At 46.2% G+C, this 14,332-nt stretch overlaps 1 protein-coding gene across 4 annotated transcripts in view; it reads left to right on the forward strand.

Annotated features, from left to right (window-relative positions):
* ACE2 (angiotensin converting enzyme 2) overlaps positions 1-14,332 on the forward strand; it is a 507,698-nt gene that overhangs the window by 121,201 nt on the left and 372,165 nt on the right. For all 4 annotated transcript variants that reach the window (XR_014967783.1, XR_014967782.1, XR_014967784.1 and 1 more), the window contains exon 6: positions 2,132-2,240. Coding sequence is in view for 1 of the 4 variants with exons in the window: in XM_085622215.1 (XP_085478341.1) it covers positions 2,132-2,240 (109 nt within the window). In the remaining 3 variants the exon portion in view is untranslated. The remainder of the gene's footprint in view (positions 1-2,131; positions 2,241-14,332) is intronic.

A 14,332-nucleotide genomic window follows, 5' to 3' on the forward strand; every position in this document is an offset into this window, starting at 1 on the left:
CATACCTTTTGCGGCAACAGGTGCAATGGTAGCAGTCCTGTATGAATGAGTAGATTTGGCTCCCCAAGACCGTAAGCCCAGCTACAGGCAGACCTCTGACTAATGTCTTGGGCCCTAGGCCCACATTGCAATAAGGAATAACAAAACAGAGACAAATGTCCTGTTAGCAACTGAACAGTGAGGGCGCATGAACCTAGCCCATTTTTTTATTTCCAAGGTGTTAGGAAGAAAAAGTCCCTCGCATGGTGACAGACGTGCAACCCTGTCTTGAGTTTCCCAGCTGCAACAATATCTGCTGATCTTTGGTTTTGGGTGAACACGGATCATATTTGTGTGCCATGACCTAAGCCTGTCTCACGGAGTGCGGTCTTGTTGGACCGGGAAGGGTCACCTAAAACATGAGTCTTGCAGTGGTACTGGGCTACAGCCTTTATCAGGAGTTAAGAAGCACAAGGTTGGTGGCGGCAGCATGCTGTGTTTTAGTAATGGGGATTAGTAGTGTTACTGGAGAGGGTTCTGCTGGCCCGCTCTTGCAAAGTTCTCGTACTGTGTGCTTAAGTCACCCTTGGCCTACATCATGGTATTATGTAGATCTGTACAGCGCATGTTTGTTTATCTGTGTGTGCTATGTGTGCCTAAGAGTGGTACAATACAAGAAGGCCTGTGGGTTACATATTAGAAACCCGGGGCTTGAAAAAGGCACGCGGAGAAGCCCTCCATACAGATTTGCGTCTTGCCACATTCCTGAGAGCTGGGTGGGAAACACACTGGAAGGGAGAGCCAGGCTCTCCTGTGCACTTCAAAAGGACTCTTTGATGGGCCAAAGACAGGTATGAGTAAGGATATTTTATGAGGCTGCTTAACTAGCGCTGATATTCAAGTGTTTTTCCCCAAAATAGACCCATGGATTGCTCTTGTGCAAGTGTCACAATTGAAGAAAAGCACTTTTTAAGCAAATGCCACTGCATTAAAACAGCCAATGCCGCAATTCTGCCTCTGCTGTTTGGGCTGCAGAGTGCAGCGGAGGCAGCTGTGGAGCAATTCGCCATGTCATCTGATGGCAGGTGCACCGTCTGTTATGCTTCATTACAAGGAAAACCTGGCTCCGCATTTTGGGACAAGGAGTGAAGACAACAGATATGCTTTTGCAAAACCCTGCTGTGCACTGTGGTTCACTGCCACACCCCTCCTCGCGATACAACCTAAATTCAAAATCAGGCCCTGAGTCTGACAAATGTTAATGGATACAGCTCAACTTTCTGGGGTGATAAAAGTGGTAGATTCTGTTGTGAACTTACTTTTCAGGCAGCCTAGCACTGTCAGATGGCTGAGCTTGAAAGACCCAGTGTGTGGGATGTGATTTTTTTTGGGGGGTCCCAGAGGCTGGAATAGGCTGCCAGAATGGCTAAAATGCCTACCCAATGCTTGGAAAATTGACAATTAAACAGGGCAGAGGAGCATAGCCCCACTGATTTCTCGCCGTGCGAGAAAGCCAAAACATAAAATGGTAATAACTTGTAGTTATTACCATTTTATGTTTGCTTTGCATTGCGGGCGGGCGGGGCTGCTCTGCTCTTTGAGCAGGGCAGGGGAATAGTGGTTTGCCCACTCCTGAGTTTGCAAAGACTGATTGGTCGGCCCTTTTGAGCTGCCCAAACCAGTCATGCGCACTCTGCCCTTCTCCATTGCAGCCTGCATGGATAACATGGCCACCCCGTTGGCCCCTGGCTGGGCGCCGTCCCGAAAATCCACAACTCTGCTTGCAGCGTTGGGATTGGCTGAGGGGAGGGAGCCTGGCTGCCTGCTTCCTGTTCCTGCCAGAGGCAGGAGAGCAGGAGCAGTGAAGACGTGGAACCCGGTGGAAAGGTAGTTTTTTTTAAATTGTGATCCCTTCCCTGTGCAACCCCCACTACGGTGCAACCACACCCCCCTGCACCTGCCCCCCACCCGTGAGCCATGCCGGCTGCTACTGCAATTGAATGGTGGCTTAATGTAGGAACCATGAAGGCTTCCTGAGTAATGGTAATATAGCTATTTGTGATTCAAGCTGGGAGAAAGGTGCCACTTTTAAAGATAGTTTTCATTAATGGACAGGTTCACAAGATAACATATCATTTCTATAATCCTTTAGATACAACCACTTTACAAGGAACTGCATGCCTATGTGAGGGGCAGATTACATGATTTCTACGGCCCTGCATATATAGATAAAACTGGATGCCTGCCTGCACATTTACTCGGTAAGGAATTTAAGATTATCTTAAAGTGTCTTCATTATATGTGATTTTTAGACAAATGTAAAAGGAACATGTTTCATAGCATATGATCTGTATTGATATATAATTCAGATTGAACCAATTTCCTTACCAATTTTATTCATAGACATAAACAATTTATTTGGAAAGGATACAGACGTGCAATTTTAAAAAAAAAACTATATTTTTCATATCCTAATAGACCTGTTTAGTCATATTGTTAAAATTGGGGTCAATAAATCAAGCTTCCATTCATTTTCGAAAAGAATCAGAGACTTGCCTTCCAACTAGTGCTGGCTTAGCATCACAAAATTGACACAATCTGGTGTAAAGTATTATTTTGGTATTTACTTTCCAGAGCAACGCGCTGTGAGCTACTTTGTGCTGCTTTGCATTAAGCGGGAATACCATAGTACATGAGTGTTCCCATGCATCCACCCGGGTTTTTTATGCAAATCTTTATCTACTTAAAAAGGTAGACAAGAATTTACTTAAAACACATTACGCCTCCTCTTGACCTGCGTAATGTGTGAGAAACGTTATTTTCTAAAAATATTTTTGAATTTTGCATGTGTGCTGTAATGTACAGCACAGGTACACATTAGAAACCTTTTAATGTTTCTAAGCTTAGTATTTTGCCCTGGAAACATACCCTTCCATTACCAAAACCTATATAGACATGACACATAACTTTGCACTATGGTGCAAGGGTGCATCCGTGGGCCAAAGCTGTCAAAAGGCGCACCAGCGCAGGGTGACATAGAACCAGCACCATATCTTATTTAATATGGCGGCTGCTGGAGATGGCCCTTTTTGCAGGGTTATTCCTAACCTTTTTGCTTCTTCCTCCTATTTTTTCCTGACCTGTTTGTGTTGGTTTTAGGACTCGGGGCACGTTACCACTGCCAATCAGTGCTAAAGTACATATGCAATCTGTGTAAAATGTGTATGGATTGGTGTTTCCAAGATTGGCCTATTTGATTTATGTGTCAGTCCCCAGTAAAGTGCACTGCGAGTGCCAGGGCCCATAAATCAAATGCTGTTGGTGGGCTGCAGCACTGGATAGTGCCACCCACGCAAACAGCCCATAAAGTGTAACTCTGGCCTGCCATTGCAGAGCCTGTGTGCAGTCTGGAACTGCCATGTCGACTTGGCAAGTGCACCCACTTGCCAGTCCCTAAAACTTCCCTTTTCTACATGTTAGTCACCCCTAAGGTAGGCCCAAGGTACCCCTGTGGGCAGGGTGCATTGTATGTGAAAGGTAGGACATACCCTGGTGTGTGTGGCATGTCCTGATAGTGAATTACAGCCTACTTCTTTTTTCACTATTGCAAGGCTACCTATTTCCCATAGGCCAGAATGAGCAGTTTGATTATAACATCCTATAATCCTAACTGACCCAGGGAACATGGTAGAAATTCGAGTTTAGTATGCCTGAACTCAGAATGATAAAATACATCTTTTAGTGAAGTTGGTTTTAGCATTCTGTGTTTGAAAATACGACTTTTAGAAAGTAGGTATTTTCGTACCTAACCATTCAGCCTGCCTCTGCTAGGTTGTGTATTGTCTCTCTGGTTTGTGAGTGACAGGGGCGAGGGGAGACTCCAGGAGACAGGGTGAGTCAGCACAGAGCTGAATAGACCTATCTGCATGTAGATGGGTGGGAGGAGTAGCACCTGAGTCTGCATAGGGCTGTGCCTGCCTTCCACAATGCTGGCTCCACCTCCTGTGGTGCGTCTGAGGACCCTTGCCCACACTGACAAAGGAAGAAGGTGCACACTGACAGAATGCACCCAGAATTGATTTGAACTAGGTACAGGACCCTCTGCCTTCAGAGGACAAAGGATTTGCTAGTATAAATACTGGGGCCCAGACCCCAAGATTTCAGAACTCATTTGGATCAAGAAGACTGCCAAGAAGAAGAGCCGGAGAAGCTGTGAGGAGGAACTACCACTTTGCTGTGTGCTTTGCTGTGTTGGCCTGCAGGGGCTGCTTCTGCCTTGGGCAGTGAAAGGACTGGGCTGAACTTTCTGCAATATACTTTTGTGAGTTTCTCCAAGGGCTTGAGGTAGAGCTTGCCCCCTGTTCAAGAAGTCTCAGGAACAGCAAAGACTTCAAGCTCGATGCCGTCTACGACACCGCTGCCGACTCCGTGTCCTGAAGGCACCGCAGAGGGCACCGCCGCAATGCCGCACCGCGACCCTGGTCTCATCAACGATGCCTGCTGATGCCGCCACCGAGCCGCTGCTCGCACTGTGACCTGTGGGCACCGCACTCCGCACCGCCTCGCTTTACGATGACACCTTGGTATCCCCGACAATGCCGCTTCATGCCGGAATCAACGCCGCTGCTTGCACTGTGGTTTGAGGGCACCTCTTGTAAGTTACAAGATGCACCGCCCTCATCCTGAACCGCAGCCTTGGCCTACTGACGCCGGTGCCATCGACTCCAGTTCGTCAGCCGACGACAGCGCTTCAGCAACCACAATGCCACTGCCTGCACCGTGACCTGCCAGCACCGTGACGAGCACTGCCTTCATCTCACACTGCAACCCTGGTCTCACCGACGACGCCATCTGACGCCGCCACCGAGCCACTGCTCAGACCGCGACCTGAGGGCACCGCACGCTGCATCGCTGCACTTCGCACCGCAGCACTCGGCACCTGCCGACGCCAGCGCTCCTGACTTCAACGAAGAGGAGTTTTATCTGCAACACGTGTGACTTCGAGGGCCCGACGACTCCTGCACCGACCTCCGGAACCGACGCCTTCAGATGCCGTGTGTTCGGAAGCTCAATGAGAGATCATTGACGCCCTGCATTTCGGAAAGGTACTGTTTGCGGGTCTTCCCGATGCCGCGGCTGGCCCGCGACGCCACATTCAACCAGTACTGTTTGGATTTGTTTGCTCATGACTCCGTGATAGCCCCGGACGGAGCTATTGACATCAAGGAACTGTTTTATAAGGTTATTTTGATAACTGAAGATTTTTAAATGCCGTATTGTGGATTTTTATCGTGTTTGGTCTTGTCTTAAGTATATAAAACTATTCGATATTTTTCTTAACTGGTGTGGTGTCCTTTTGTAGTGCTTACACTGTATTACTGTTGGTTATGTGCAAATGCTTTACACACTGCCTCTAAGATAAGCCGGACTGCTCTGCCAAGCTACCAAGGGAGTGAGCAAGTTTTTTTTTAGGAGTGTAACTCCCTTACCCTGACTAGGAAGAAGGGTCCCTGTTTGGACAAAGGTGCAATCCCTTGCCAACTAGAGACTCCCATTTCTAACAGCGTCGTTCTGCTCTCTCACTTTGATGCAACACTGTTGTGTCAAATCTTAGTAAATTTGGCCCTTTATTGCGAAAAGCGCAAAATGGACATCATTATAAAACTTCAAAGCAATCTGAACAAAATATTATATATATTTACAAAAAGTAACACATTGTTCAGTATTAACCAAAAATATTACGAATTTGTAATGAATGCATGCACAGATGAAGATAAACAGAGGCAGTGCGAGAGAAGAGGCTCTCTATGCTAACGCAAGATAATAAAATGGCAAGATAACTAATATTAATAAAGCAAAATTATAAGAGACAAAAAGCTTATTCTGACAAAAGAGTTAAATGTATTTATCGCCAGTCCTAGAATTTTTGTACCCTAGGCACACCTGCAGCAGTGCATCCAATCACCTCATTGTACTTGTTATAGGGGCGTGATTTGACTGCAGTTGTAGTCAAGTGATACTGCTAGACAGCTGAAGTCAATATGAATTGATAACACCAACCATTGCGAACACCATATTTAGTACATGGGAATCCTGCTTTGAAGTGAAAGACGAAAAGCGAGTTCCAGAAACTAACTATTCAACTCTTTCGAAAGTGCACACGGCATTGATGGTCAGGCACCCCTTGCACAATCTACCTCCCCTCCTGGTGTTTGCACTTCTAGGGCCAACACTGAAACAAGACTAATTAAACATCAGCCTCAAGGCCCCACGACACACTGCAACAAAAAGGCCAAAGAGTTGGGTGTTTCATGTTTTTGGGAGTGCTCCAGTGGCGAAATGTAATTTCGCCCTTCAACTACCAAACTCCCTTGTACCATTACCATGCATTCCATCCCACTCGCCCCACCTGACAAAGATACTCTATGCACCCTGCTGAATGAACTGCATCAAAATATAGTGTAGCTGGAGAATTTTGAAAACTATTGGGCTCAACAAAATTGCAACTTCATGAGGTCTGATAAGGAAATGAAATACGATAATAAGTTCCTTTTTATACAATCACTTTTTTATATAGTACGTTCAACTACTGGTTCTGGTGTTTCTTAGCACTGTAGGCCGAGTTTATAGTGCTTAATTTATTGGCCTCGGGAGGGTAGGGATGCGTCAACTTTGCCATGTTAAACGTGGGTCGCGCACGTCACATTGATGTCACTAGAGAGATCTTATTTAACCATGTCACCTTGCCAGCCATACAGTTTTAAAAGGAAAGCACAGAAGCACAAAATATTGGACGTTTAAAAATTATTATGTAGCAAACTTTACAAAATTGACTTTACTGAGAATTTTTCCACTTTGCCATGTTATGGCAATTGGCAATGCCGTCAAAGCCGCAAGATCTGTTTAGGAGAGGTATATTTCTTCTTTGGATAGCAATCCATTTTCCATGGTTTTAGAGATCAGAATATGTCATCTTTGTTGTGTATATTACTTTGTACTGCTTGCCTCCCCGTCTAACAGATTAGCTTTCCTTTATGTGTGCCTTTTAATTTGAAGCACTGCTCTGTGCCGCATTTTAATATGAAACGGTCAACTAAACAGTGACAGTGTTTAACTTGAACCGGTGTGTGTCCGGTACTTGGCACCAGCATTTAATTGTCAACACTGGTGCTTATGACAGTCTGCCTCATGGGGGCGCTGTCTGTCTAATTTAGAGATGAGCACAGTTGTTTATTAATTCAGTATACATTCAAAAGGACAATTACCTGCCGCCCAAGCCATTCTTCATAGCTTTAGGGGCGTGGAATAGTCTGCTTGTCACACTTGAAGGTGTGTGATGGTTAGTAGTTGTGTTGGTACTGTCATTGGCAGCACTGGCAGGGTCCATGGGTGGAGCAAGCTGCATTATTTTCCTGACTAGGGCCCTGGCATTTATTTTGTTACAATTTAGGCACTGAGTAGCAAGGGTACCATAGGACCTAATGCAAGCAAAGCTCCCAGTGCTATAAGTAGGTAGCAAAAGACAGCCCTAGTTGGGGTGCTGACTTTCCTTTCACAAATATGGGTCGGTGAAAGTATTTTCTAACTTGGGAAACAGGCGAAACTCATCCATTTGTTTTAATACTACTGAGGACTAAAGTTGGGCTGCAAAACTCTCAAATTCGATCCCTAGGCATCAGTGGCGGATGTCAGGCGTTTCACAAGTTTGTGCAGTTGTTTCTGTCAAAACTGAACCTAGGGAGAGCAACGCAAACTGGCGGGATTGTAAATAAACAAGACAGTTAATGTTTGTGTGCATCTATCTCCCTTTACCTAATTTTTGACTTTTTCTTCTGTGGTAGTTGCAACAAATCAGTGAACTTTTGTAGAATTGTACCCAGTGCCACAGGAAAAGAAAGCAATTTTTTGTCCAACCGAACCAGTCTTATTGGTGAACAGGTTCGTACTGGCCTATAGGGCAATCGGACAGTGCCAGAAGGGCTGGTCTGACATGTCAGTGGGAGGGCTATTTGTTTTTTTTTTTACTGTTCATGGGTCTGTTTTTATGGCTTGGTGACTGGGATTTATTGCTGATTTCTCAGACTTTACCACAAACATTGCCTGCAAAAAAGCACAAATGCATGCAGTCTCCAATACATTGAAAAAGACCGATGGTTACATATTCAAAACTGTCCCGGATTGGAAATGTGGGCCCCTTTTTGCAGCTGTCTGATTCGCTAGTGGGAGCCACTTTTATTTTGGTTGCAGGCCTATTTTCTGCCACTGGATTCAAGTTAGCTCCGAAATCGGTCCCAGGATGCTTGTTTCCGGTCTAGAGAGGACCTGGCCTTAGAGGTCGGGCTGGACTGTTCCGATGAGGAACAGGGTCAAGACTGATTTGTATATCGCTGGGCCCAAACTGGGGTGGTGTGATGAGCAAAAGAATGATAGATTAAACCCAGATCCTTATAACTGGGGATGAATGTTTGCATTGTTCAGCATTCAGTCTATCATTTGTTCCTTTTGCTTTTGTCGCCCTAAATGGGAAGGGTATGCCCAGACGCTCACTGCGTCACTGGATTCAAGCTAGCCTGGCTGATAAAGGGTGATGCCCTGAAACCGGTCCCAGAATGCTTGTTCCCAGTCCAGGGAGGACATGGCCTGGATGTTTGAGCTGGACTGTTCCCATGAGGCACAAGTTCAAGACTGATTTGAATATGGCTGGGTCCAAACTAGGGTGGCTTAGTGAGTAGAAGAATGATGATGGACTAAGCCTACATCTGTGACTGGGGGTGAGTGTCTGAAAAGTTTCAGCACTCTGTCAATCAGTTCACCTGTGAAGATGTCTCGCTGAACTACCTCGAACTAAAGAAACATCTCCCCAGGCAGAGCAGCATTAAAGCGAAATAAATCATGTGCAGTGACAAAAAAGTCCTATGTTCTCTGTATCCTAAAGCAAATGTCTCTATGCCGGGTTATTAGGGAGCTGACGCTGAACGAATACGTCTTTATGCACTTGAAATTTGTGGCAAACTTTTTCACGATCCCTCTTTGACCATAAACTTTTTTCAAATTAGACCTTCTAAAAAAATCACTTGTGCATAGCCATCTATTTTCAGCCTGCTGGTAGATTTCTAAAACTTTAATATTATTTTTGCTACCAGTGATGTCTCTCAGAGACATTACCACAGGAAGAGGTATTACCCGGAGCTGTAAATACATCCTATCCCAAGCTTTTTAACTCTGAAAACATGCAGAATTGGTCCTTTTCTGTATTTTTGGGCCTTCTTCCCTGATAAATTCCGACAGGTCAACCCTTTGACCTCCCAAAATTCGTCAGGGGAAAACATAGGCGGGTGCTAATGATCACAAATGAGGGATTATGATATGTACACAAACGCCTATGGTCTGTATGTAACCCATAGGTTGCAATCATGGCCTTTGTCACACCTCCACCACCCATCAGCCTCTAAAAGGCTCAAGCCATGCGCCTGTGCAGAACGACATAATTCCAGAAACATCAGCGTCCCTTGAGAGATGTTTAGTCCCATGTCCAATGAGTAATGAAATCTAATCTGTATGGTTAACACACACAATGCAGATTTGGTCTCTTTGTTGCGTTACTCAGCTGAGCCATTTCTAATTTCATCATGAACCTGTGTTCGTGTCTCTTGGGAATCTTATAAAATGTTGAGGCTATGAGTTTGGAAAGAGTAATATCGTTTACTGAAGAATTCCTATTTTGCACACTGCTTCGAAAAAATTGGCAGACTTTAATTGTCGCATTTAAGAATTCACAAGAGACTAATGTATTAATATACCAAAGTTAAATCAAATTGAGATTGCAACAGTACACACAACTTCAAGTCGATCTCAATTCCATACTGTGGGCTCTACACGTCAGGGTTGATCTTTTTTTGCAATGTCAGTAATGGTTTGATTATTCCCTGGGGTTTTTATATAGCATCACATTTCAAAATGCTAGTGGTAAAAAGTCAGAAGCGGCTTCTCCGCTAAGGCGGAGGAGCATTGCCCCACAGCTTTTCTGCAGTCTAAAAAAGGAAAAATAAAATGATATAACACAATGTTATTATCATTTTATTTTCCCCTGCTGAGGCAGTTTTGCATGGTGGAGCGGGGCAAGGCTGCTCACAGAGCAGGGGAGGAGTGTATGGGGCACTTTCTAAGTGCGCATGATGGTTTGGCCGGCCATCTTGGGCCAGCCTAACAGTCACGAGCACTTAGCATGCTCTCCACCTGGCTATATTGCACAGCTTGGGTGGGGAACATGCACAGGCTCCCAGTCCCTGTCTGAACGCTGAACCACAACACTCAGACCAATCACAACGCTGCTGTCATGTTGGTGACAGCAGCGTCGTGATTGACTTAGGGGAGCCTTTGTGCTTCCTGCTTCTGTTCCGGGACTTATCAGGAAGAAAAGTGGTGGAAAGATGCGGCCGTGAAGAGGTAAGTGAATTTTTTTTCTTCACCCTCCCTGCTCACCACCCCTCATCCATGCCAGCCACCACTGAAAAAAGTACAGAATAACAAGGAAAAATGTGGCTGGAATCTAACCCCTTAATAACTTGATTTTCAAGAAATAGTTAGATATGGACTGATCATTTGCGTTAATAAGCTTCTTATTGTTTCTAATTCAACCTAATGCAAGAAGTCTCTAAACAAATGAGAAGACATTTTTCTTGAAATGATTCCATACACAGGACTGTCCATCCACAGGGCTTTCTTTTGTGTTACATCGATTTTACCTACTGAAATTCGCGAAAGGGCATTCGAGCACATAGCAATTTTTATCGAATACTAATAGCATATAATCATAACTAACATTCAGCAAACGTAGAACACATATTTCATGTGAATGATGCAATATAGACTTCTAAGCTATTAGTTTTACATGTGTGTGTGGCTGCATTAAATGCTCCCACAGGACTCAGGGCAAAGAGTGGAACAGACATTCATAGATTATATGGCAAAGGTCTCACAACAGCTTAACAAAATGGACTCCACAGCGGCATTCCAAAGGTTAAGGACAGTGTCTATGGATTCATCATTTGGCGGCACTAGATGAGCTCAGAAGTTACATTTTAGAGATGTACAAGTGTGAAATAACAACAATTCAAGCAGTAAGTGTGAGAAAATTCCTCTTTATGCGTGATCATCTCCATTTTGCTTACTAGTATTGCCAGTTTTTGGCCTTTACAAACGGGCACTGCTGTCCAGGCTCTAGTCCATGTGCTAAGACCCTAAAACAAGTTAAAATTGTTTAATCCCCAAATGGTATATTAAGACTTTCCAGTAAGGCCATAGCACATGGTGCAGGAAAATACACCAAGGGCATGGAATTAAATATCACTTGTTTACTACAGAACATGTTGTGCCATCCAGTAGGCTTACAAAGAAAATACTGCTTCAGGACTACCTGTGTAGCCTGACTCCTGGAGCTTTTAAACCTGCAGAAGAACTTGCCAAAATAACCCTTTTAAACAGGAAAGCCTTTTTAAAAAAATATCTAATAAGTCACCCCTGAGTAGGCTTTCAAATCCACAAGGTAGGGAGCCTAGTATTTAAAAGTGGAACATGTAATCATTTTAGGCCAGCAGGTTCATAAAGTGACTTGCCCCCCAAAAACTATTTTCACTGTGAAGGACTTTAGCTGATACTATAAGAAACAAATAAAGTTTAGATAAAATAGTAATTCTGCTACCTTTGGTACGCGATAAGCTACACAGATGATTCAACAATTCACCCTTTTGTTTTAATGTTTATTAAAAATCCAATCCACTGGCGGTCAGATTTTCAGTAAATGTTTAGGAAAAGTAACTTTTAAAAAGTTAGACTTTATCTGCCTGAACCTCCAGTTGGCTAATTAGAGTTAACCTGCCATGCTAATTAGAATTAACCGGCCAGCAGCTGTCCTGCCAGTGCTTTCCCCTAATAAGGTGAGCTAAGTGTAGAGGGAGGCCGGGGAAAGTGAAGCCTTTTTTACCAAGAGACATTGTAGACAGTTTGGTACAAGTCTAGTGTGGGGGGGGGCTGGGCCCAGAACCAGTTTGGTGTAGTTGAAGTGGAGAGGGCTGCTTATTTCTCTAAACACGTCTGTCTGTCAAACCAGAAACCTCGAAGAAAAGTGACAGTGGTCTAGCTGAATAGGTGGGAAGGTTTGCCTTGGGAAATTGGTTTTCTCATTGTTTAGGGAGTGTTCAGGGGAACCTGCACCCACTGGTTAGAGAATCCTCACACCCAGCTCATTAGAACACATCTGGACCTATGGAAGAACAGAAGAGGACTAGACCTGCTGTCCGTGACCTGTGTGCAGATCTGAGAGGCTGGACCTTCTCCCACTTGTAACTTTAACTGAGACGTGGCCTCAAAGGGTCAATTGGCTACAGGGACACAACAAGCTGCATAGGACCTTTTTCTGCTAGGACCAGTAATAACCCGATCTGGAATTAACTCTTTGGTAGCTTCTGCTGGAGTGAGTCTTGGCCCCTCTGTGCTGTCTTGAGGTTCTGGGAGTCTTACAAGTGACAAACACAAGATGCTCCAGAAACTCAGCTAGACCTTGTGGTAAAGGTGTCCAAGTTCAAGAGGACTTTGTTGGATACAGCTTCAGGCTTTCCCTGATGGAGGATTTTGGAATTATTTCTTGTGAAGCACTCACATCCTCACTGTTGGACTTGGCCCTTCTGGCAGGTTCACCCCTGAACTTTTTTTGATTTTTACTGGTGACTTGGTGTGGTGATTTGTTTGGTTTTCTGCGCACTTTCCCTGTGTCCCAGGGTAAAGTGCGTGCGTGCTCTGAGTGCATGAGGTGAGATAGGCCTGCCCTCCCATAGGAATGCATGGGGAATGTATGTGTCCCTAGTAGTTCCTGATGCGTGGGGTGTGCAGGCCCGAGTTTGGTATGTGCGGACTCGTGGGAGTGAATGCTGCGCGATGATGTGTGCGGCGTGTATGTACCTAGTGTGGAAGTGCCACTTCTAGAAGTGGGCACTTCTGTGTGCAGTGTGTCTGTCGCGTGATTGGCTGGTCGTGTCATGTGACGGGCTAGGGATTCCCCAGTGTCAGGATGAGTCACCCAGTGGTGAATGGGGAGATCATCAGCTAGATGGGTGGGAGGAGTCCACCTGGGTCCTGAATAGGACAGGGTTTTCCAAACACAATGCTGGCCCCGCCCCCTGTGGTGCGACTGACGACCCTAGCCCTGCCAATGAATAGAGTGAGGGGCTGAGCACATCAAGGGTGCTCCCCAACCAGCTGCGACTGGTTTTCCCCCTCACCCTGAACCCAGAACAAAGGGTTTGTCTGTATAAAAATGGGGCTGTGTCCCCACAGAAGCTGTTCTCTGCCAGGATCTTACCTGAGGGGGGCTGCTGCTGCTGCCGCTGGACCAGAGGACCGCCACTTGGACTACCTCCCTGCCTGGAGGCCCAGTGAGCTGGCTCTGGGTCCAGCCTTGCCCCCCTGCCTTTTGAAGGACTTTATTGCTGGACTTTGGGCTTATTCTCCCCAGAGCGTCTGGGAGCTTTTATTGGCCTTTAGCGCTGAGAGCGCTTCTACTTTTTATCCTTAGCGCTAGGAGCGCTTTAATTCTACAAACCGGTGCCCACCCGGCGTTTGCCCCGTCTATACAGATCCTGAAATCCCCTGGCAGGTGCCCACCCTGCCAGGGACCTTGCTGTGCTCGTTGGCGGGTGCCCACCCCGCTTATTTGTTTATTTTACGGCGGGTGCCCACCCCGCCGTACATCCACTGTAACGAGGGAGCCTACCCCTCTTGTGACGGGAAAAATCACCGCTGCAGCCCGGTCCGGGCTCAAACAGGAAGTCAGGCAGCACTGACTAGGACGTGGGCGGAGCCTGACATAAAAGCAGGAAGCGGACGGGAGCCTACCCCGTGCTCCTGCACAGAGGAAGAAGATCGGGAAAGCAGGACGGCGGCAGCGGCTCCTCGCGCAGGGCTCCCGCGTGTGGAGGGAACCCTGCAGGTCACCAAGACGAGGAGGAAGCGCCGCCGGAGTCCCGGTGAGTGGGGCTCTGTGTTGAGGTGGTGGGGGGAGTGTCGGGGCACAGCTTCGGTGCCCGCCCCGTACCGCGTTCAGAGCACTGCGGGGGCAGTGCTCATTTCTCTTTTTCGCTGCCCCGCCTGACAGTGGGCAGCGGTGTGGGGGACCGAGGAGGTTCCTAAGGGCGCGTGTGCGCTCCAACGAGGGCCGCATTTGTTTGCTCACGAGCCCCGTGAGGCTCCCACGACTTGGGCAGCAATTGTCTTTAGAGCGCGAGGCGCTCCAATTTGGGATTGCTTAATCCAAGAGTCCAGAGGGACTCCAACTACGGGGGCATTCTGTTGCAAGTAA

The sequence above is a fragment of the Triturus cristatus genome, chromosome 8 (genome assembly GCF_964204655.1).
Source record: "Triturus cristatus chromosome 8, aTriCri1.1, whole genome shotgun sequence".
In the NCBI taxonomy this organism is placed as follows: Eukaryota; Metazoa; Chordata; class Amphibia; order Caudata; family Salamandridae; genus Triturus; species Triturus cristatus.